This window comes from Papio anubis, chromosome 6 (genome assembly GCF_008728515.1).
Source record: "Papio anubis isolate 15944 chromosome 6, Panubis1.0, whole genome shotgun sequence".
Taxonomy (NCBI): domain Eukaryota; kingdom Metazoa; phylum Chordata; class Mammalia; order Primates; family Cercopithecidae; genus Papio; species Papio anubis.
Window position 1 is genome coordinate 75270462 of NC_044981.1, and position 24516 is coordinate 75294977.

The 24516-nt window shown below is 35.5% G+C and overlaps 1 protein-coding gene and 1 long non-coding RNA gene across 7 annotated transcripts in view; one reads left to right on the forward strand and one right to left on the reverse strand.

The window, feature by feature from the left end:
- LOC108585501 overlaps positions 1-18409 on the reverse strand; it is a 29411-nt gene extending 11002 nt beyond the window's left edge. Inside the window, exons 1-3 of the long non-coding RNA XR_001901932.3 lie at positions 18302-18409; positions 15504-15608; positions 6251-6375 (exon numbers count right to left, since the gene is read on the reverse strand). This is a non-coding gene — a long non-coding RNA (uncharacterized LOC108585501). The remainder of the gene's footprint in view (positions 1-6250; positions 6376-15503; positions 15609-18301) is intronic.
- The window catches only part of TTK (TTK protein kinase), a 68449-nt gene that overhangs the window by 14784 nt on the left and 29149 nt on the right, over positions 1-24516 (forward strand). For 5 of the 6 annotated variants that reach the window (XM_021937516.2, XM_017958045.3, XM_003897838.5 and 2 more), the window contains 11 exons: positions 3739-3887; positions 7797-7933; positions 9317-9443; positions 13220-13312; positions 18530-18687; positions 18811-18962; positions 20021-20145; positions 21447-21527; positions 23140-23316; positions 23630-23714; positions 24039-24136. In XM_021937516.2, the coding sequence (XP_021793208.1) occupies positions 3739-3887; positions 7797-7933; positions 9317-9443; positions 13220-13312; positions 18530-18687; positions 18811-18962; positions 20021-20145; positions 21447-21527; positions 23140-23316; positions 23630-23714; positions 24039-24136 (1382 nt within the window). The remainder of the gene's footprint in view (positions 1-3738; positions 3888-7796; positions 7934-9316; positions 9444-13219; positions 13313-18529; positions 18688-18810; positions 18963-20020; positions 20146-21446; positions 21528-23139; positions 23317-23629; positions 23715-24038; positions 24137-24516) is intronic. The other variant, XM_017958046.3, reaches the window with a different exon arrangement.

Consider the following 24516-nt stretch of genomic DNA (forward strand, 5'->3'; position numbering starts at 1 on the left):
AAGTTGCAGTGAGCTGAGATCATGCCGTTACACTCTAGTAGTCTGGGCAATAGAGTGAGACTCCGTCTCAAAAAAAAAAAGAAAAAGAAAAAGATAAAATAGTGCAGCTTTTTTCCTTTTGAATCCCTTTAACTTTCTTTTCTATGCCTTGTTATAATTGCTATGACCTCCAGTATAACAGTGAATGGAAAGGGATGATAGGTGCCATTCTTGTCTCATTCCTTATTTTAAGGGAGAGCTGTCAATACTTTATCTTTAATATCATTGCTGTAGAGTTTTGTCCCTACTTTTTGTCAAATTGAGTGAGTTCTATTTTATATCTAGGCTACGAATAATTGTTTTTTTGTGTGTGACTGGGTGTTGAATTTTATCAGATGTTTTTTCTGCATCTATTTAGTTAATTATATATTTTCCTTCTCTATTCTGTTATTATGGCTAATTACATTGACCTTCAAATGTTAAGCAAACTTTGCATTTAGGAATAAGCCCAATTTGGATATAATTTTTTATCCCTTTTGTATATCAATTGCTAATATTTTGTTTAGGACTTTTGCATCCATTATAATGAAAGGAATGGAATTGTATATTTATAGAATGTTAAATATATTGTTGAGGCGGTTTTGTTTATAGACCTTTGAGAGAATAAATTACGAACTTGCATAAGGTGAAATTTTTATGTTAAACTAGAGGTCTTGTAACTGACTTAAGTCCAGCTGCTTGCTACTTGGAGTCAAAAAAGACGAGAAATGAGGTGTGATGAAAGGAAGGCAATTTTATTAACCAAATGCTAGCAGTTGGAGAATGCCCAGGCTCTTACCTTCAAAAGACTATTCTGCAATTTCTGAAACATGCTTTCCCATATTATAATTTTTTCTTAATTGGAAATGACCCAGACATCTCATGAGCATCAATTACTTAATTCAGAATAATTTGGAAGTCCACTACAGGCATTTATCTCATTTACATGCCCTGAGCTTTTTCCATTTTTAACAGTATATCTAGATTACTTCTGAAAACTGAGATGTTATACAAAGCTAGTCATTATTTAAAGTTGTTTCCCCGTTAACCATTTTTAAAGTCTGAGTAACAGGTGAACACTTAAGTAAGAACCTAAGTAAATGTATTTTGCTGGCAACTCAGAATATTGAGCTGTTTTCATTGAACCACCAATCTAAATTAAATTAGTCTTATTTGTCGAAAAAATCACACAAAGATTAGTCTGTTTTTGACTGTGTTTTATAGTCTTATAACCGTTATGTTAAACTCTGACATCTTAATATATAGACATAGACAAATATAAAACCATTTGGTCAAAATACTTAGATAAAAATATATGCTGATGATTCTGAAGACATTTTATTTTTATTAATAGTTTTAAAATCAATTTAATTACCAAAGATTCATGTGAACTTGAAAAGCATTAGGACTTACTTAATTTATGAGTTTTTATTTACTTATAAGCCAATTTGGTAGCATGCTAGATTCAACATATACATGTATGTTCATATACACATGTCTAAACATGTATACATACAGGCACAAAGATCCAACAGCTTTTACCTCAGATCTAGCCATAAGATAGCAATACAAACTCACCACTTTATAAAAGATAGCTGATCCAAATTATTTTTCTGATGAAATTGGAACCTGTTCACATGGCTAAACCTTGTTTGCCTTGATAGGTAATCTAAGGAAAGCTGTCAACCAAAATTTGGGTAAAGCAGTCTCTATATGGCAGTTTGGTTTTAAAAACCTCTTTATCCTTTTTTTCCCCCTTTTTCTTCAGTTGCAAATGAGTTACTAATGATTCTGTTATAACCGTAACTGGCTGAACTGTGTAAGAAAAATAAAAAACCAAACTCTCCAAGTGGTGTTTAAACAGTGAGTTTTATCTCAACTCAAGTAGCATAATAGCACATTCAAAGCAGGCAGAAAAGAAAAGATAAAATAGAGAGCTAGCTTTAGAAGACTGTTTAATTTTATAGTTGCAGGTTAACCATTTGAACTCTGAATTTTTCTTACTGTAATTTGCCCATAGTTTTAAAATGTGCACAAAAATGGGCTGTACTGTGTAACCAGCTGGAGTCCCAGATAGTCCAGGAAAGAGCTCACATGCTTTCTCCCCTAACAAAGCTTGACACAGATACAAGAAATATTCTGGAGTCCAAAAGAGTATGACAAAAATCAGAGGTCAGGTTGTTGGAAAGCATTTCTCCACTAGCGAGGAGAGGAGCAGCCTATCTTGCTGGGTGGGATGGAGACAGTTTCAAAGCACCCTCGGAGAGAGGGATAATGCTAAACAGAGACACAAACACAGGCAGATCCAATGCAGATGGAGCACTCCAAATCCATCCCCAAAAAGGGGAGACTGGAGATAAGTGCTGAGATCTTGTCTCAAACCCAGACAGCATTGCAGAGTGACCTGCATTGGGTCCAGATGGCAAAGAGGCCCAAATGGCACCACAGATGACCTCTACTAGGTCCAGACAACTAGAAAGTACAGATGGCTAAGACAGAGGATTTCCCAGTACACTCTGGTTGATTTATCCAACCCTTGAGTTCTGTTGACTTCCCAGATGCCACTTTCCTTTCACTAACTGAGCGTTACAGCAAAGGGAAGGGAAGGAAAAATCCTTGAGACAAGGGTGGTCTCCCTAGCTGCTGGGAATTCCTTAAGGTCCCAACTGCAGGGTCAGCTAGCTACGAGCAGCTGGCGTTTGCAAGTGGCCCTTGCCTTGGCCGGGTAGCCTGAATGGGTGAGCCTTGGCCTGCTCCCACAGCCAATTGCTCCACTTGTTGGAAACCAGGTGTACAGGCTGAGCCCCTCAAAACACACGGTTCCTCACACAAGGCACCACGTTTGTAACTGACTCAAGTCTAGCTATTCACCACACAGAGGCCAAAAACACGAGAAGTGAGGTGTGGTGAAAGGAAAGCAGTTTATTAATCAAATGCTTGCAGTTGGGGACTGGCCAGGCTCATGCCCTCAAAAGACCATTTCAACTTTTTGGGCTGAGTGAAGGGGTTTGGGAAAGAAAAGGTGTGGGAGAGATGTGGGAGTGGTGCAGGTCTGAATGTCTTGTTCTGATGGTTATATTGAGTCGTCGCCCATCTGGAGGTAAGGTTTGTGTCATCCTGACTTCACTGGGTACTGCTAGGCTAACTGATGGAAACTGCCCCTAAGCAAGAGGAGTCTGCAGCTCCATCTCTGCTTGGTTCGTTTCAAAACTGGCCCCTGAAATTTCTAAGCAAGTACATGATTAGATAAGTGAACACTGTTCCTGGAAGTGCCTGGTGGGAAAGGGAGAAACTAAAGAGTTTAAAAGTATGCTTTGAGGCTGAAAGCAAAAAGGAAAAAAAAAGGTTCTAAAATGCATTTTGAGACTTGGATACTCGGTCTATGAAAAGTGAATTAGCTTCTCTTTTAGTAAGACTTTATAACATCTATATGTTTTTACATTTTTACTTATTTATTGGTAAAGAAGCATTTAAATGTGGCAGGGTCTCTGACAAAGTTCTTAGTAACAGTTTAGGAAGATGACTATAGTGCAACTTTGTGAAATTGACTTGCTAAAAGCAAATTGTTAAGTAGCTGGCTTAAAGCTTTCAGTTTCTCTCCCTCCTTGATTGTTTTTAAGAACTAAATACTAATATAGTTTGTAACATGTTCTATTGTTTAGGCTTAGTTTATTATGATCAAATATTCTTGCTTTTTAATGACAACAAATACAATTTCAGAAACTAAAGAGTACCAAGAACCAGAGGTTCCAGAGAGTAACCAGAAACAGTGGCAATCTAAGAGAAAGTCAGCATGTATTAACCAGAATCCTGTTGCATCTTCAAATCAGTGGCAGATTCCAGAGTTAGCCCGAAAGGTTAATATAGAGGTAACTTTTCCACTACAGTACAACATTGCTTTTTTGTTCATAATGCATTTCTGAAGTTTGATGATCATATTAAATGTTTTCTTTTATTAAATATATATGAAATTTAGTAGAATAGTTTATTTAAAGGTTTTTTTTTTATCATTTATAAAATGGTGTTCAGTAGCAGTCATACATTCAGTAAGTCAGGCTAAATTATTTTCTATCTTCAATAGTGTTTCTAGATTGCCAATAGACTGGTGCTATGGGCCAAATCTAGTTCTTAGCCTGATTGTGTAAAGATTTATTGGAACACTGACACACTGATCCATTTAATGTCTGTGGCTGCTTTTGCATTATAAGAGCAGAGTTGATTAGTTGTATTAGAGACCACCTGGCCTGCAAAGTTTAAAATGTTTACTATCTGGTCCTTTGCAGAAAACTGTGTGCTGATCTCTGAACTAGCACAGTGCTGTCCCAAGCACTTAACAGTTTCCTATGGTCATACTCATTGATAAAAATAGAAAAATAGAAAAATATAGCCTAGACACTGTACATGAATTTGTAACATACTGAATGATCATTCCTGGTGGCTTTTCAGAAGGAATGATCAAGTAGGATACTAGAGAGCTATAGCTGCAGTTCATGGCCATAGTTTCCTTATCATTTCTTTTCAGTGACTTGTAGTAAATACAGTAAAGGCTTTGTTAATTCAGTGGTTCTCAAACATTTGGTCTTTTATACTCTTAATTATCAATGCTCCTAAAGAGATTTTGTTTATGTTGATTATATTTATCTCTATTTACTATATATTAGGATGTAAAACCAAGAAATTTTAAAAATGTTTATTAATTAATTAAAAATAAGTGAGGGCTGGGCACGGTGGCTCATGCCTGTAATCCCAGCACTTTGGGAGGCCAAGGCGGGTGGATCACCAGGTCAGGAGATCAAGATCATCCTTGCTAACACGGTGAAACCCCGTATCTACTAAAAATACAAAGAATTAGCCAGGCGTCATGGTGGGTGCCTGTAGTCCCAGCATACTCGGGAGGCTGAGGCAGGAGAATGGCTTGAACCCGGGAGGCAGAGCTTGCAGTGAGCAGAGATCGTGCCACTGTACTCCAGCCTAGGCGACAGAGCGAGACTCCATCTCAAAAAAAAAAACAAAAATTACTGATAAATTCACGTGAATATAAATGCATTATTATGAAAAATATGTATTTTCTGAAACAAAAGAACTACAGTGAGAAGAGCAGCATTGTTTTACAGTTTTTGCAAATCTAACATTTGGCTTAACAGAAGACTGGATTCTTATGTCTGCTTTTGCATTCAATGTATTTCATTATTACATGTCATACAGTCTCTAGAAAACTCCTGTATATATTCATGAGAAAATAAAAGTGAGAAAGGTAAATATTGTCATAGTAAGATCTGTAAGTAGTAGATATAGATAACAAATGCCGGATGATAAGGATCCTGACAGGTTGAGTCATAGATTGTATGAAACAAGCATCTCCTCTTTTTTTTCTATTTGGAAACTGTACACTAATAGGATTGTAAGGGAACTGAAGACCGTATGGATCATTAAAGAAATGCAAATCAAAACCATAATTAGATACTACTTCACACCCACTAGGATGGCTTTAATTAAAGAGACAATAACAAGTGTTGGTGAGGATGTGGAGAATTTTAGAACTTTCATATGCTGCTAGTGGAAATGTAAAATGGTGCGGTCACTTTGGATAACAGTCTGGGAGTTCTTCAAAAGGTTAAACATAGCTTTATATGATCCAGTAATTCCACTCCTAGGTTTGTAGTTAAGAGAACTGAAAATATATATCCACACAAATATGTGTACATAAATATTCATAGTAGCATTTTCATAATTGCCAAAAAGTGGAAATAACAAAATATCCAACCAATGAATGGATAAACAAAATGTGGTACATCCATACAATGGAATGTTAATCAACAATAAACAGTAATGAAGTACTAGTACATGTTACAACATAAGTTAACATTTACAATATGCTAAGTGAAAGAAGCTCACCACAAAAGCCCATATATTTTATGATCCCATTTAGATAAAATCATCAGAATAGGCAGATCCATAGAGGTGGAAAGTAGATTAGTGGTTGCCAGGGGCCGGGAGCAGTGGGGAGTGGGGAATGATTACTAATGGGTATGAGGTTTCTTTTTAGAAGATGAAAATATTCTAAAATTGGATAGTGGTGATGGTTGCACAGCCGTGAACCATTGCACAACTAAGAACCATTGGCTAGTACACATAAAAAGAAAAAGTATAGAATCTAGGCAGTTTCTTGTGGATACAGCTTGTCCAGCAGTCCCTTCAAGGGAGGAATGTTTTTGTCTCACATCTCACTTACCAAATGGCTATGTGCTCTCTGTTCTGTGTCCAGACCATTTCTTCCTCTTTCTTGTAAAGGCCTGTTCTTTTGATGCTTTTGACTTACTCTCAATCTCTGAAAGTCCTGGTGACTCCCCATCATTCCTGGAAGATATTAGGCTCCGGATCAACCAGATCCCAACAACTGTCACTGTTTTTGTTGGCTTCTACACTCCTGTGTATTACCAGTCCTACAGCTGGCCTTCATTTTTCTAACTTCTTCCTATCTCATGACCATTTCCTTAATTTTACTTTAGCCACCCACTCCTTATATCCTCAATTCTGACCTCTAAAATCGCAAATGCAGACATTCCACTCTATGAGCATGATCTCTTTCATTTTCCTTGTTCATTAATCTTACTACAGCAGTTCCTCAGTAACATCTTTACCACTAATCCTAAAATATGTGCATGCTTGCACGTAAGCATAGACACACGAAGTATTAAATAAGAGGGAAAATTTTTCCTGGAAAAAAAATTTCTTGGCCAAGACTGAAATGTAGAAAGTAGGATAGATTTAGCCACTGTAATTCTCAAGTGCGTAATGAGGACCAGTGTGTTGAAATTATAATAGATAAACCAATTTAATCCAATTTATTTGCAAATATTTTCTAATAACTAAAGCTGTCCCAAAATTGAAGTGAACCTCTGTAGACTAGTGATGCTTAGTTACTAAAAGTATTCAAGCAAAACTTGGTTCTCTATTTAATTGAGATGTGCTACAGCAGGGGTTATAGCAAACTTTCTATAAAGGGGTTATCAGGCTTTGCAGGCTAGAAGGGCTCTGTTGTAGCTTTTCACCTCTGCCATTAGAGCATGAAAATAAAAGCGATAGACAATATGTAAACAAATTGGCATAGCCATGTTCTAATAAAACTTTGTTTACAAAAATAGGCAGGCAGCAGGCCACATTCAGCCTGAGCCTGTAGGCTGTAATTTGCTGATCTCTGCTACAGCGAATGTTCTTTCATCATTGGTGTTTGTACAGGATGAATCCTACAGGTTCTTTTTTTTTTTTTTTTTTTACAATGCTTTTGGAAAAAGAATTTCTGCAGGTTCTGTCTCTTCTTATGGCAGACACAATATAGGCATTTGTCGTTCCACATTTTGCTAAGTAACTAGTATTCTGCCGCATTTGAGGAGAAGGGAATAGAGTTTTATTGATTAAAGAAAGGCTGATTTTCAGCAACACAGACTACTATTTTAGATTTTAAGAATTTAATACCTGTTACAATAGCTCTGATAGAGGAGAATGTTAAATTCTGTTTTAAACAATTTTGTGTGCCTTCCCTGTACTTGCCATCAGTTTGAGCAGAATGTACTAGGCTTAAGAATTTGGAGTAAAATAACTACACTAAAAAATTTATTGAGAGTCTAAAATGTATATTTATATGCCTACCCCTTTTAGTATGTTTTTGTATATCATATGTTATTGTTTTATTTTAAAAGTTGTAATATTTGTAAAAACTAGTGAACAGGCAACTAATTTAAAAACTCTAAATCATAGTGTTCCTTATTTTGTTTTAGCAGAAACACACCACTTTTGAGCAACCTGTCTTTTCAGTTTCAAAACAGTCACCGCCAATGTCAGCATCTAAATGGTTTGACCCAAAATCTATTTGTAAGACACCAAGCAGCAATACCTTGGATGATTACATGAGCTGGTAATTACTTTTGGCCCCTTGCTTGATTGGCAGGGTGGTATGATAGAATTAACATGGGCTTCTGGGCCAAATAAATATGGGATTAAATCCTGCTCTTTTACTTTAAAGACTTTCCAACTTCATATTATTTTCTCAGCATCATTGTTTTCATCTATAAAATGGAAAGGGGAAAGTGGTTGCAAAAATACATATCTTTAAGGATTGTTGTGAATGTAGTTTCTGTCATATTGTAATCTGTACCTACAACCTATAAATATTCTAAGGATGTAAAACGTCTTGATAATCATGTATTGCCATGCAGATATCTCTCTATTGAGAGAGAGATTTTAAAGGTTAGTATTCTTAGAGCGGATAAAGAGTAGATGAATTTTTTCACGTGAGTGGTGGTAATTGGAAAGTGATAGCTTCTGGAAGAGATTGGTTGCTACAGTTCATGTAGTTCTGGGGATATTCAAGGGTGTAGTACTTGAGTGGATAGGAATGATGGATAAGTGAAGAAGTTGGATGATGAGTGTGCTGACAGGGAACGCAAGGAATACTACAAAAAAAAATGAATGACATTTCAGAGAAAGGAAATAAAGGGGTGTGGTACATTACAACCATCAACCAGTGGCTATATCTTTAATGTCTTGGGGGATAGCTTAAATCCATGTCATCTTTTACGTTTCATTTTCATAATGTAATTCTTGATCTTAATTAGAACTGGCCTTAAAGATTTTATAACCCAGCCTCTTACCTACTTAATATAGTTTTACTATATATTGCCTCGTTTTATTATATGTAGAATATTTTAAAGAATGATTGCTAACTAAAATAGCAATAATAGATATTTCTTGTGACATTAAGTTAATTACTGTTAACAAATATTTGTGGAGCTCTTTCGTGCCAAGCATTGTTCTAGGTGTTGAGGTTATATTAATAGCAAACAAGGCAAACAAAGCACAAATGTATGCTGGACAGATTTAAGCTCAAAGGCCAAACTCCTCTGACGTAACTGGCTTTCTGATGTTTCTAGCAAGCCATTATAGAACAATACTGTTTAAAAAAACACTCAAAATATGTGACCGGCCATAAGCTGACGTTTGCTAAATTCGTATAAAATAACTCTAACTACTTTGTATTTTAAATGCCATCTTTTTTATCTTACAAACAAAGATTTCTTGTCTGCATACAAATATTTACTTTCAGAAAGAATTCCCCAAAATTAAATATTCGGTGGTGGCATATCTGGAATAAATGTCAGCTATATCATGTAAACTGACTTGGTTTCTGTTTGATGTAGCACTTTTAAGTTTATATCAGCCTTTTAAAATACTTGAAAACAATCAGAATCTTATTTATTAAATTGTAATGTTTTAAATAAAAAATATATATATTTCCTAGTTTTAGAACTCCAGTTGTAAAGAATGACTTTCCACCTGCTTGTCAGTTGTCAACACCCTATGGCCAACCTGCCTGTTTCCAGCAGCAACAGCAGCAAATACCTGCTACTCCACTTCAAAATTTACAGGTTCGATAAGCTTTATATATGATGGTATATGTTAAGATACAATCAGTTTTGTACAGCTTTTATTTTTATAGCATCTAGATATCAGGAAAGGTCTTAAGAACTTGGCCATTCTTATTTCCACTAGACAAAACTTTCCTGCTATCCTGATAAGAGTGTGCCTTGTGGCTTTGAGAGGTTCATTATTGAAGAAGCTGATGAAGTTACTCTTATTAACTAGGCCAAAGGATCCAGTTTGAATAGCTGGATAAAACTTCTCTTATAATCAAGGCTACCTTTTATTTTTTATTTTTATTTATTTGTTTTTTTTTGAGATAGAGTCTCGCTCTCTTGCCCAGGCTAGAGTGCAGTGGCGTGATCTCGGCTCACTACAACCTTTGCTTCCCAGGTTCAAGTGATTTGCGTGCCTTAGCCTCCCGAGTAGCTGGGATTACAGGCACGCATCACCACACCTGGCTAATTTTTGTATTTTTACTAGAGACATGGTTTCACCATGTTGCTCAGGCTGGTCTCGAACTCCTGGCCTCAAGCGGTCCGCCCGCCTCAGCCTCCCAAAGTTCTGGGATTACAGGCATGAGCCACTGCACCTGGCTGAGGTTACTTTTTGTTGTATTTTGTCAGCTGCTAGTGAGCAGCTTCATTTTGTTTGTTAGTATACAATTCATTTGGAAATGTAAATTTTCAAAAATATCAGAATAGCAATATGAGGTACTGCTAGAATGTATTATACTAATAACTATAAACTAAGAGGAAAGATTTTTTTGCTGATGAGGCAAAAGTTGGTTTCTAATAACTGTCCTAGAGGCAGCTTAATTAACTGTTAGAAAATGTGGGCCTTGGAGACACTGGGCATGAATCTTGGCCTCACTACTTACCATCTCTGTGATCTTTTGCAAGTTACCTAAACTTTCTGTGCCCATTTCATCATCTATAAAATTAATACAGCTAACTATCTCCTAGGATGGTTATGAAGATTAAATTAGTTAATATATATGTAACTCCTAATACAGAGCATGACACTTAGTAAATCAGAAATATTAGCAGCAGTCGTTATTTAAATAAAACAATAAAAAAACCCATGAGTAATTAACTATAAAAATCAACTAATAAAAAAATTAGTCAACAGAATAAGAACAGTGGTTATCAGGGAACGGAAAAGGAGGAATGGGGAGTTACTGTTTAATGGGTATAGAGTTTCAGTGATGATATTTGCACCACCATCCATCTCCAGAACTTTTTCATCATCACATACTGAATGTACTTAATGCACTGAGTTGTACCTAAAAATGGTTAAAGTGGTAAATTTTGCGTTATGTATAATTTGTGCAGTTTGAAAGAATAATGGATAAAACAATGAACTGACAGTCGATACTAACTAGAAAGAGGTGATAGTGTTTTGAGGATTGAAACAATATAATAAATTACAGAGGAAAAAGAAAAATGATCAAGTTTGTTCATGCATTGATTCAAAACACGTTTATTTAGCTATTACTGTCAGACCCTGTTTGAGTTGCAATCCAGAAGACGAGTCACAGATGACAAGTGAAGGGGCTTGGTGGAGCCTTCTAGAAGAGGCCAGTGTCAGGAGAGGACTGAAAGAGGCCACAGTGTGGCTAGAGCTCAGGAAGGGGAAGGGGTGAGTCCCAAGGTTTGCTGGGCCCTTAAGTTTTACCCTAAGAGGGTGGGAAGCTTTGGAAGAGGTTGAAGCAGGGAAAGTGAAAAGAGCCGATTTGCATTTTGGAAACTCTAACCACAGTGAGTAGGGCAGACTAAGGGGGATGTGGAATGTCCTGTATAGGAAACTGGAGTTCACATTAGTGTTGAATCACAAATAAGAACTATTTTATTTTAAAAACTGTCAGCAGCCATGGGGAAAGGACATTGAACTGCTTTCTTCCCTTGGCAATGTTCACAGTTTTAAATATGAAAGGAAGAAGAGAGAGGAGGCACAAAAGAAAGGAGTGGGGAAATGATGAAATTACAACACAAAAAGCCCAACACTTTGTTACAGAAAATATATATGGACTCAACAGTGTATCTCAATCCTAGAGGTGAAAAAATTAGAATACTAACTTTTTATTTAAATAGGAGATTACGGCCGGGCGCGGTGGCTCACGCCTGTAATCCCAGCACTTTGGGAGGCCGAGGCGGGTGGATCACAAGGTCAGGAGATCAAGACCATGGTGAAACCCCGTCTCTACTAAAAATAGAAAAAATTAGCCGGGCGCAGCGGCGGGCACCTGTAGTCCCAGCTACTCGGGAGGCTGAGGCAGGAGAATGGCGTGAACCCGGGAGGCGGAGCTTGCAGTGAGCCGAAATTGTGCCACTGCACTCCAGCCTGGGCAACAGAGCAAGACTCCATCTCAAAAAAAATAAATAAATAAATAAAAATAAATAAATAAATAAATAGGAGATTACATGAGAGAGTCTACCATTTGGAACCTAAAGCAGGCCTTAGTTAAATTGAGGTTTATTCAGACCTTATTTCAACTTGGTTAATCAGCTAATCAGGAGCTCTTTTTGTTTCAACTTCTTTATCAGCTCAGAATAAGTCCTCTCAGCACTCCATCTGTTCAAAGCATTTATAGGTACACAGAGAGATCCTCCAGTATAAGGAAAGGGATGATGGGGCAGGTTGTATAGTACATCACCTGAAAGTTTGCTGGGGAAGATGCTGAGGTTCCGAAAAATTAAGTAACTTTTGAATATCACTCAGCACAAAGTGTGGGGCTGTATTAATGAGTTCTCACACTGCTATAAGGAAATATCTGAGAGTAATTTATAAAGAAAAGAGGTTGAGTTGGCTAATGGTTCCACAGGCTGTACAGTAGGCATGATGCTGGCAATCTGCTTGGCTTCTGGGGAGGCCTCAGAAAACTTTCAATCATGGCAGAAGGTGAAAGGGAGCAAATGTCACATGGCTGGAACAGGAGGAAGAGAGAGAGTTGTGGGGAGGTGCCACATACTTTTAAACCACCAGATCTCTTGAGAACTCTCAGAGAAGCACTGAAGGGGAAATCTACCCCCATGATTCAGTCACCTCTCACCAGGCCCCACCTCCAACATTGGGAATTATAATTTGACATGAAATTTGACAGATCCAAACCATGTCAGGGACATTGCTGAAATTTGCATTTGTCTCATTGACTCTAGAGCTCTTAGCACCTTAGCACATTGCTTCCTTTATAATATAACGCTAAATGAGAAAGAAGAATACAGATATAGCCGGATGGTAGTGGCATGCCTGTAATCCCAGCTACTCGGGAGGCTGAGGCAGGAGAATCGCTTGAGCCTCGGAGGCAGAGGGTGCAGTGAGCCGAGATCATGCCACTGCAGTCCAGTCTGGGAGACAGAATGAGACCCTGTCTCAAAAAAAAAAAAAAAAAAATACAGATATAATTATGTGTGTGTATATGTACATATGTAAGTAAAGAGGTATAAGGAAAAAGAAAAGAAATATGAAAAATATAATTTTATATTTTAGTTTTTATATATTTTTTAAGCTTATAAGTTTGCAGATTGCATATTAAGTGTTTTTTTCCTCCTCGAAATTTCTTTTGAAGTCAAAACCAGTTAAAGGGGGAGATCTTAGAAGTTTGTCTACATTATTTTTTAAGGTTTTTTTTATTTAAGTAGAGCAAGTCCTTTTAAAAATATTGTAACATTTCTAATTAAGATTTAAGATAAATTCAAAATGGGGAGCAGTTGACTATACCAAATGTAAGCTAGTTTCTTAGGCATATTGATTGAACTTTTATTTATATATTTTACTTATTTAGGTTTTAGCATCCTCTTCAGCAAATGAATGCATTTCGGTTAAAGGAAGAATTTATTCCATATTAAAGCAGATAGGAAGTGGAGGTTCAAGCAAGGTAAGTATCTTAAAATATTTAAGAAATAAATAGGCCGGGCGCGGTGGCTCACGCCTGTAATCCCAGCACTTTGGGGGGCCGAGGCGGGCGGATCACAAGGTCAGGAGATCGAGACCACAGTGAAACCCCGTCTCTACTAAAAAAATACAAAAAATTAGCCGGGCGCGGTGGTGGGCGCCTGTAGTCCCAGCTACTCAGGAGGCTGAGGCAGGAGAATGGCGTGAACCCGGGAGGCGGAGCTTGCAGTGAGCCGAGATCGCGCCACTGCACTCCAGCCTGGGCGACAGCGCGAGACTCCGTCTCAAAAAAAAAAAAAAGAAATAAATAAAAATATTTTAAACTTTCTATTTTTTTGTCTTTCTACCTGTGAGGGCTGCTTTTCCTTAACTTCTAGGGGCCATGTTGCCCTTGAGCCAAAAAGCCATCTTAACACCTGCCCTTCTCTTCCCACTGCCTCACATGTGACATATCTTCTTTAGATTTCTTATTCCCCGTCTCCTGCCTTTCCTTTCAATGTCCTATGCTTCTAAACTTCTTCTTTAATAACAAAAACATTGACATGGGGTAGTGAATGACCACTATGTATTATCACAAAAGAATCAGAAATTTCTGAGTCAGAATGTGATGTAAATTGCTAATATGTTTAGAATCATTCAGCAAGGATTTTTGCTGATGGATTTTGTTTTGTTTTCAGTTATTCATTTCAGAAACAGAATTCAGTAACAAGTGAATTTCTGGAATTAGATTATTTTCTAAACTTACGTGAGTTCTAAATTTATATCATTTTACATCTCTAGATTGAAGGCATCTTAAGCATTATCTAAATTTACCATCTTTAATTATCATTCAATTAAATCTACTTCCGTTAGATTTTTGCCTTCATCATTCACCAAAATAACTGTAATCAAGACCACTAATGACCTCCATTTTTTTTGCCAAATCTGATTCTTAGCTTAGATTTTGGATTACTAAGCATTTGGGACAACTGATTTTTTTTTTCTCAATCAAGCGTTTTTCCACACTTGGTTTGTGTTTTTCTCTTCTCAAACTGGCCATACCTATTTTCCTCATGTTCCTGATCTCAGTGAAGCAGTGCTCCAGGGCTTAGTCCTCAACCCTCTTTCATCTTTTTCTTAAACTCATTCTGTTGGTGTTCTCTTTCAGTCTTGTGGTTTCAAATATCATGTATATGCCGACAATTCTCCAACTTGTATTTCCAGCTCGTACCTCTCCTTTGAATTGCAGACTTGTATATTCAACTTGACTATTCAACATCGCTTCTTAGTGTCTACCAGGCATTTAAAACAATATGTCCAAACACAACTCTTGCTCCATAGCTTTTCCCATTTCAGTAAATGGCAGCTTCATTCTTCCAATTGATTGACCAAAAAATTGGTGCCTCTTACTCTCACACACACATCTAGCCAATCAGCAAATCTTGTTGGTTCTACTTCAGAGTATCTCCAGAATCTGTTTCTCATCATCTCCAGCATTATTGTTTTGGTCAAGGCAACTTTTGTATTTTCACCTAAATTACTTTAGTAGCCTCCTAAAGGATTTCATTGACTCAGTCCTTGCCCTCCTGGTCTATTTTTAAAAATTGTATATTGACAAATTATAGTTGTATATTTTTATGGGGTACAGGGTGGTATTAGCTTTTTTAATACAATGTGAAATGATTAAGCTAATTAACATCTATTACCTCAATTTTTTTGTGTGATGAGAACATTAGCAATTGACTCTGCAATATTGAAATGTATAGTATCCAATTATTATTTTCAGCATGCTATGCTAATCATCTAAAAAAAAACCAAACTTGTATCTCCTATTTGAGCCTTTGTATTCCTTCACCAACATCTCCCCATTTCCCTCAACCTCCAGCCTTTGGTAACCACTATTGTCAAAAGTGGTGTGAGCTCTTCTCTATGAGATTAATTGTTTTAGATTTCACATATAAGTGAGAACATGAGGTATTTGTCTTTCTGTGTTAGCTTATTTCAGTTCTTCCTGGCCTATTTTAACATAACATCCTGTTTTCTTCTAGATATCATCATGTGTCTCCTGAGTTAGGCCTTCCTTGCCCACACTCTAAAACTGCAGCTCCTACCTTTAATCACCAATGTTCTCTATTCCCCGCCTGGTTTGTTTTTCTGTGTATCTTACCTTCTAACACATTCTGTAATTTACTTACTTGATTTGTTGTTTGTGTCCCCCTGCACTTGAATGTGAGCTCCATGAAGATAGTGATGTTTTTCTGATTTGCTCAGTGATACTAGCCCCAGTATCCAGAACAGTACTTAGAACAGATAGGGATTGAATTTATTAGTTGAATGAGTAAGCTGTCCGTCCTAAGCTCTTTTGCTATTATAAGTTGTTAAACACATTAAACAAAACACATTAAACAAATTAAACAAAACACATTAAACACATTAAACAAAAACTGTTGGACTCATTTTAAGTTTTACTGTAATTTCCTAATCTTACTAACAATAATTAGACTTGCATAAGGCTGTCTTATTAACTTATGAAAAATAAGGATGGCTGGGTGCGGTGGCTCACACTTGTAATCCCAGGACTTTGGGAGGCTGAGGTGGGCGGATCACGAGGTCAGGAGATCAAGACCATCCTGGCTAAGAGGGTGAAACCCCGTCTCTACTAAAAATACAAAAAAATTAGCCGGGTGTAGTGGCGGGCGCCCGTAGTCCCAGCCACTCGGGAGACTGAGGCAGGATAATGGCGTGAACCCGGGAGGCAGAGCTTGCAGTGAGCCGAGATCGTGCCACTGTACTCCAGCCTGGGTGACAGAGCGAGATTCCGTCTCAAATAAATAAATAAATAAATAAGGTATATGCATTCCCATGTGTATCAACTCTTCAATAAATATTGGTTTCATTATACATTTCCTTTTATCAGTCTATTTAAATTACCTAATTTAGTTGCTTTCATAAAAATTACTTGGCTGATATTTATTATTTATTTGTTATTTGGCTATATTTTAGTAGTATCAAGGTAATGACACTTAATAGAGATATTTATTTAGTGGTATGTTTTCAGAGAATGTAGAGTGGCATTTTAATGGCATTTTAACATTTTTTTCCTTGGAGTATAATGAAGGTGTAAGCTTAAGTCAAGGGCCAAGTGATAAAGCGATGGCTGGCCCATATTTTCTGAATTCAACTAAATTATCATTTAAGTTAATTATGATTGAGTTGAAAAAAATCAAATGCCTCAAAGAAAGTAACATGCTTTATGAAACTAATACCATTTATGCTTTGCCTGTTTCAGAGTTTAGGCAGTGACCAACTTTTAAGGAGGCTATTGAGAGTATCTAGAACAGTCATGGGGTAATGAGAATGGTCAAGACACTGGTAACTTCCCATAAAACTAACAGATCATAATTCTGACACGATCTCTGTGAAATTGAAATAAGGCTTACCTAAACCAGATTGCAAGAGTTTTGCCGGAACAGGGACAGTGGGGGCAATAATAAGCTCATTCATACAAAAAGTTGATTTAAAAGTTTTCATTTGTTTACTTAATTTTAAGATCTTATTACATAAATAGCTTTAGTATCCTGTACTTTTTTTTTCTGATATGTCCGAAAACTTTAGCATGTTTTAAAATGTCCACTTTATTCTGTCCTGAATGTCTTCAGTGATGGTAGCTAACGTTTGCTTCACTCCAGACACACTACAGAACGCACTGCAGACATCAGTCATCTGAGTCATCCTTCCAATCCTGTGCTGTAGGTACTACTAACAGCATTTGAGTTTTGAGAGACTAAGGAACTTGCCCAAAGTTAGGTTGCTGATAAAGATGGAGCTGGAGCTCAAATACAGTTATTTCCTTCTAGTCTTTCTTAAGTTTCATATCCTATGTTTTCTAATCTTTAAATTTTATTTTTATGATACAAAGCTATTTCATTGTACAAATATACTACCAGAACATACAAATAAGGCATTAGCCATCACATTCAGGGTCATGGATTAATGAGGTTATTTACCTTTTACAAAATGGCTTTATGCTGCTATTTTTAAATCCTTATCTGTTGTATTGTTATTTTCTTATCCCTCTTATGCCCCATCCCCCTCTAATTTGCTGTGTATCCTACTAAAACTAGTAATACTTCATTCGAGTCTCATACTTAAAACTTAAACACAAGCTATACCTGAGGGGCCTAATAAATTCTCCTTGTTAGTGCAGTTTTAGCACATCAACCTCATAAACACTTGGGCTCTTTTCTTATTCCTTCCCAGTATCTGCTGGGCAGTCAAGGTTAAATGATTTTTTACTTAAATATGTCAAAAGGGGTAAATGAATATAATTTTTCTTGTATACACAGGCATTTTGTATTTGAATTGAGTTTTAAAAGCACCATCCTTGTTGCATTTCTGCGGAAAGTTAGCTACATTTGCATTGTTTTCTATTTTAAAAAATGTTATCTGTCCTATAAATGTTACTTAGGAATTGACCATCTTTTATAGCCAGAGCAATTGAACTTTGATCTCAGAGATCCTGACAACATACAAGAACATCTTGTTCCTGCCAGCTTTACTTTGAAATTCAGACCTACTCTACTATTCACAGCTGGATATACTGATAGCTTATGATTAGTATATAATTTTTAATATTTTCTATCACATGAATGAAATTGCTAAGTCGCGGCACTATGGAGAAAACAACATCTGTGAATTGAATTGACTCTATATCATAGCTTTTAGTCATCCTTAACTTTTTTTTTTTCCTTGAGACAGTGTCTCACTATCTTGCTGAGGCTGGACTCAAACTCCTGGCCTCAAGCAATTGTCCCACCTCAGCTTTCTGAGTAGTTGGGATTAAAGGAGCACACGACTACACCAGGCTTGTCCTTAACATTTTGGGATGTCTTTTTCTTTATGCTGTTTCCCTGGTTAGGGCATCCAACAGATTGTTATATATATGAAATTTAAACTTTTCTTACATGTTGATATAGAAACTTTAGATTTATACCTTTAAATTATTGAATGCCCATCATCATAGGTCGTTGGGAATGGATTGTAACTCTGCTATCAGAATTATTTCTCTCCTTCTACACTCAAAATAGGCCCGAAACTTTTCATTGTTCATATCAGTATTTCCTTTAGAATTTTCTCAACCTAAAATTCTAATACATTTAGAATCATTGTGTGACAGTGTATAAATAGTACATTCTAAACTTCTCTTTGTTCTACTGTGTAGGTATTTCAGGTGTTGAATGAAAAGAAACAGATATATGCTATAAAATTTGTGAACTTAGAAGAAGCAGATAACCAAACTCTTGATAGTTACCGGAACGAAATAGCTTATTTGAATAAACTACAACAACACAGTGATAAGATCATCCGACTTTATGATTAGTAAGAATCCTTTTTAAATTTAAAAAGAAAACTTTTTGCTATAGTTCTTCAGGTAAATATTTAGTAAACTTTGATATAACCTAGCCATTTATTGTTTTGTTGTTTTTGTTTGTTTAATTGCAGTGAAATCACGGACCAGTACATCTACATGGTAATGGAGTGTGGAAATATTGATCTTAATAGTTGGCTTAAAAAGAAAAAATCCATTGATCCATGGGAACGCAAGAGTTACTGGAAAAATATGTTAGAGGCAGTTCACACAATCCATCAACATGGTATTTAATGGTTTTTTTATATTTGTAAGGTTAAAATATTTGTTAATAGTGTCATCTTAGAGAAATATACCTATAATTTTAAGGCATTGGTTGTTGGTATCTTTAACTAGATGAACTAAATAATTAGAAGTTCATTTAAAGATAAAGGAACAAAACCATTTCTTAAAACACTGTTAACCCAAAGGATATAGGACACGAACTCAAGTTCCCACATCTGTAATACAAAATGTATTTTTCTCAGTATTAACGTAGTCTGTCATCTTTATCTCCAAATACTTGGATTATAGCAGGTCTAAGACTTTGGGGTTCAGGCATCCTAAAAAATATGAGATGTTTACTTTACTCATTCTAATCATTTTGTATTGTATGCCCTATGTGAGAGTTGTGTTTTTTTGGTTTGTTTTTTACTGTTAGACCTACCTTCTGGGTTGGTTTTTACTTGTCCTTGGTTCTTTTTAGGGTTTTTCTCTGCCTTTACCTTACCCTATATATTTTTTTTGTTCTTAGTACTGTTATCCTAGTTAATTGTAATTTATCTCCTCCTTATATCCCTCCTTCTGTAAGTTAAAAGATAATTCACCAGTGATCAAGATCAGGGCTATGGGGTGGAGATGTCAGGAGCATTAGGGTCTTACTGTCTGACAGTATAATTTATGATGCTGTCTAGTGGGCAGTGAATCACAGCGATCAAGAGGATAGATTTCTGAAGCCAGACTGTCTGGCTTCAACTCATGGCACCGTCACTTAGGCCGTGTGACCTTGTACAAGTTACTTAAACTCTCATTGCCTTAGCTTCCTTGCCTTACAATGGGGATGATGATAATACTTCAGCATTGTTGTGAAGATTAAATGATTCAGTACTGTATAAACAATGAGCTTAGAACAGTGCCTGGCACATATCAAGTGCTATGTAAGTGTTTGCAGAATATATAAAAAAATAAATATTGAATTGGATTCACTAATTGAAGGAATAAATACAGCTTGACCTGTAGACTGAATTTTTTGGTCCTTAGGATGTTTTGCATTGTTTAATATTATAGTGGAATTTTATTTTAAAGGCATTGTTCACAGTGATCTTAAACCAGCTAACTTTCTGATAGTTGATGGAATGCTAAAGCTAATCGATTTTGGGATCGCAAACCAAATGCAACCAGATACAACAAGTATTGTTAAAGATTCTCAGGTAAGACTTTTAATGTTGGTTATCTCACAGTAGAGTTCAATTCTTTTTTCACCTGTGAAGTATTATATTGCAAATGAGTATTATATTTTTAATCATCTCTAAAGGATTTGAAGTCTTTTAATAAGAATGGGTTTAAAAATATAAACCATAATCATTATAATTTAAAAAATCAAGATCAAATGGTAATATCCCTAGCAATTTTGAATGGTTTTACTACAGCTGAAATAGAGAAACAGTAATACCTTCCTTGGAAATCACTTGGTCATGATCAAAAATTGACCTGAAAATTTGGCTCAGAGTTTCCTTGTAGCAAAGAGATAGTTGCAGTTATATGTTTTTCATTGTCTGTGAGGTAAGATTATTTTTATTCTTCTAGAGAAGCAGACCTTTTCCTATCACTGAAATTGGAAAAAAAATTCTTAAATGGGCCTTCATATTGTAAATGCCATAAGTATTATAAGCAACATTTTTATAATAGATATTGTAACAGCAAACTTAATGAAGTTGTTCTATAAAAACTAAAGCAATGGCACCAAAGTATATCTAAAAGATATTCTTGCTTGGAGCCAAGATGATATGTTTTGTGTTTACAGATTTTTGATGTGAGTTCACCTTAATCCCAGGAGTAAAATAGACTTTGTTAGGAGGAATAGATGGACAACTTGCCCTATTTGAGAGTCATGTCTCTTTATATCAAAAGTATGGCAGAACAATGAGTTGTAAATCAGCTTGACAGTATCTTCCATGTCAAGGCCCTAAAGTAGATATATTCTGTGTTTAAAGCAAACCATTTATTTTAGAAGAAAATGAGGCTGTTGTAAGGTTGGCATATCATGCTGTAGAAACTCAGAGGACTACTGTGGGACAAAGCTAGATGGTCTTTTTGTTTATGTATTGGTTGGCTTATTTAAAAAATATATATTTTTAAAGTTGAATATGTTACAACACAGAAACGAATGGTAAGTCCCTCAATGGCCTCAAAGTTTATGGCCATTAATAGAATTTTAGCCTGGACAGTTTTTAGGGCAGACTTTACTAGTTGCCCACTATAATCACAGAAAAAGCACAGCATTCTGAAAGGAGTCACTTTGCTGATTATGAACCCAACTCATTTTGCTGCAATTGGGAAGAAATTTGATATATATATCTTAACATTGTCAGCAGTTATTTGAAGTTTGCAAGGATATCGTTGAAATCTATAATTAGCCAAGTTTCCAAGGATCTGGCATTTGTATTTTTAAGAATCTAAAACAGAATGAAATATTTTCATTGATTTGTGTTTTCTCTGACTTGGCGTGTAGGTTGGCACAGTTAATTATATGCCACCAGAAGCAATCAAAGATATGTCTTCCTCCAGAGAGAATGGGAAGTCTAAGTCAAAGGTACTGAAAAGATTATTTACATCGCAATTATCTGGTAACAGTAGGGAATGCGCTGTTTTCTGAATAAACTTACCAGATAACAATTTCTTTAAGTTCTAAAACTTTTTAGGCCATTACAGAGACATTGCTGGTTTTTTTTGTTTGCAATTCTTATTATTTTTCACCACTTATTCATTTGTGAATTCTACATTTCCAAGTACAGCTGGAGAATGTAGTTGTTTTCTGGCCTGCCACTGGCTACTTTTTCACTGACTTTATCTCACTACCTCGATGAGTTTGTGTTAGCCTCTTGGGTGCCCTTTGTCAGGGACTCCTTTTGCCTACTGTGATGCCTTGGACTCCCAGGCTAACCTTTCTGTACATCAGTGTAACCAAGTGAGTGCAAGCACAAATTGTCCCAGGGACCTGCATTCATTCAAGCCATAGATCTGCCTCTCTAAATTGTGCCTATAGACAGTGCCTATTATAAAATAAATCGAGGATTAAATGGGAAAGAATATATAAAGTACTTAGTACATTTATCCAGCTCAGAATCATTGCTTGATAAATGTGTTTTTTTGTTTTGTTTTGTTTTACTAAATTATATTTTCCTCCTTAGAAAATCTGGCTTTTAAGTGTTTTTCAAATAACTGGCATAAAATTTTGCCAAATGTTTTCATAAAATTCTTTTTATATTTGTTTAGCCTCCACTCTTCTTCTAAAACTTAACTTTCTTGTGTTTTTATTAGACTTTCTGTGGTTTTGTTCATCTTAAACAAGCAGTTCCTGACTTCATTTATCAATTCTATTTTCATTTGCTTTACAACTTCAGTACTTACGATAACCAGAAGCTTTTCTCTATGATTAACCATATTTATGGTTTTTCATTTAATGCCCGTGACAATGTACTTTTATAATGTCTATACCAGAGGTGAGGAAACAGACACATAGCATTACCAGTTAGTAACACATCTTCAAGATATGTTAAAGGTAATATTAATTTCATATAACTAAGTATTTACTTGAAATAGCTGAAGGGATTGGAATTGTGTAACTGGCTTAGATATAACTGATCTATTCAAAAGAATAGATAACTGAATTAGTTTTTTACTTTGAAGATGTTTTAAAGCTTGTAAATACTTGGGGATTTTGGACACACAAGCTCAGCATAGTTCTATAATATATGCGTTTGGGTTTAAAGTTGTATTATTTATTTATTATTTCCAATGGTCTTATCTGAAGGGTTGCATAATTTAAACAACCTTTAAAACTGTATACATACTTTGAACTTATATAAAAATTTATAATCCAATAATTCTGGGGAAAACAAGTAAACTTAAAACTTATAGTTACATTTTTTAGTTTATATTTTCACAAGTTGGAAAGAATTTAATATTTTGTCTTAATTGGAATATTTTACTTACGAGGTTATAGAAAGATTTAAAGTAAAGCTCATATCTTCTGATGGAATAACCAACTGAAATGAAAACTAGAAAAAGATGTTTTGTCATGTTACCATAATGTAGTACACATTCATTGAGATTTAATTATGATTTTAAATATATATAATATATATGTTTTTACATTTTACATGAAAATAACAGCAACTTTTTTGTGTTTGTTTGTTTCTTAGATAAGCCCCAAAAGTGATGTTTGGTCCTTAGGATGTATTTTGTACTATATGACTTATGGGAAAACACCATTTCAGCATATAATTAATCAGATTTCTAAGTTGCATGCCATAATTGATCCTAATCATGAAATTGAATTTCCTGATATTCCAGAGAAAGATCTTCAGGATGTGTTAAAGGTAATATTAATATCATGTAACTAATTATTTACTTAAATGCTGAAATAATTGGAATTGTGTAACTGGCTTAGATATAACTGTTCTATTCAAAAAAATTGCTAACTGAATTAGTTTTTTACTTTGAAGATGTTTTAAAGCTTGTAAATACTTGGGGATTTTGCAAAAGTGCCTTGGGAGAAATAATCCTATCATTACTTGAGTGGGATATCTAAAAAGCAACTTTTATAACGTAATGTAATCTGGAAATATACTTTATCAATGTCATATATGAAAACCTGCTTTGTTTCTCTTTAAAATATCTTTGTTTTAATAGTGTTGTTTAAAAAGGGACCCTAAACAGAGGATATCCATTCCTGAGCTCCTGGCTCATCCATACGTTCAAATTCAAACTCATCCAGGTACTACTTCTTTAAAAATTTGTCTGTTACTAGATTGGTAATATAAACAGTCTTTTACCTATTGATATAACAAAGACAGAATCTAAATTGCCTACCCTTTGTCAGCCTGCCTTTTTCCTTAAGGAAGTTCCATTATTATAAATAGTAAAGTAAATAAACTTTTTTTTCTTTACTTATGGTATTTATTTTTACTTATTCCAGATAAGGGGTTAAAATCAGTGATAAATTACAAGAATATCACTTGTGCTGTTAAACAAAATGTGTATTTATAATGGACTTATATTTTTCTTAGTGGTATTAGTGTATTATTGATTTATTTTATAGGTAACCAAATGGCCAAGGGAACCACTGAAGAAATGAAATATGTTCTGGGCCAACTTGTTGGTCTGAATTCTCCTAACTCCATTTTGAAAGCTGCTAAAGTAAGTATGTCTGTTCTTTACATTAATTTTAACTGTTTTATGTAGTGAATTCGACACTTAAGGAAACAGTCTGAAGGAAAGTTGGTCCAATCATCAGATCAGTTATGAAACATGTTTCTACATTTAGATACCTAACATGTGCCTTTTGACAAATACAGATTTACTTGATTTGTATTCTTCTGCATACAGTACAGTTCAAAGTAGATCATCACATAAGGTGCATTCAAGAATATAATGTGTCTTTTAACTCAGCACCATTATTAATACAGCTTTTGAATTCATTCCTTTTAGCCAGTTTTTTCCTTAGAGACATTACATCTAATGGCTTTTTTGAAGCTGTATACAGCAGTCAACACAATTCTGAAAGCACAAGTCTCAAG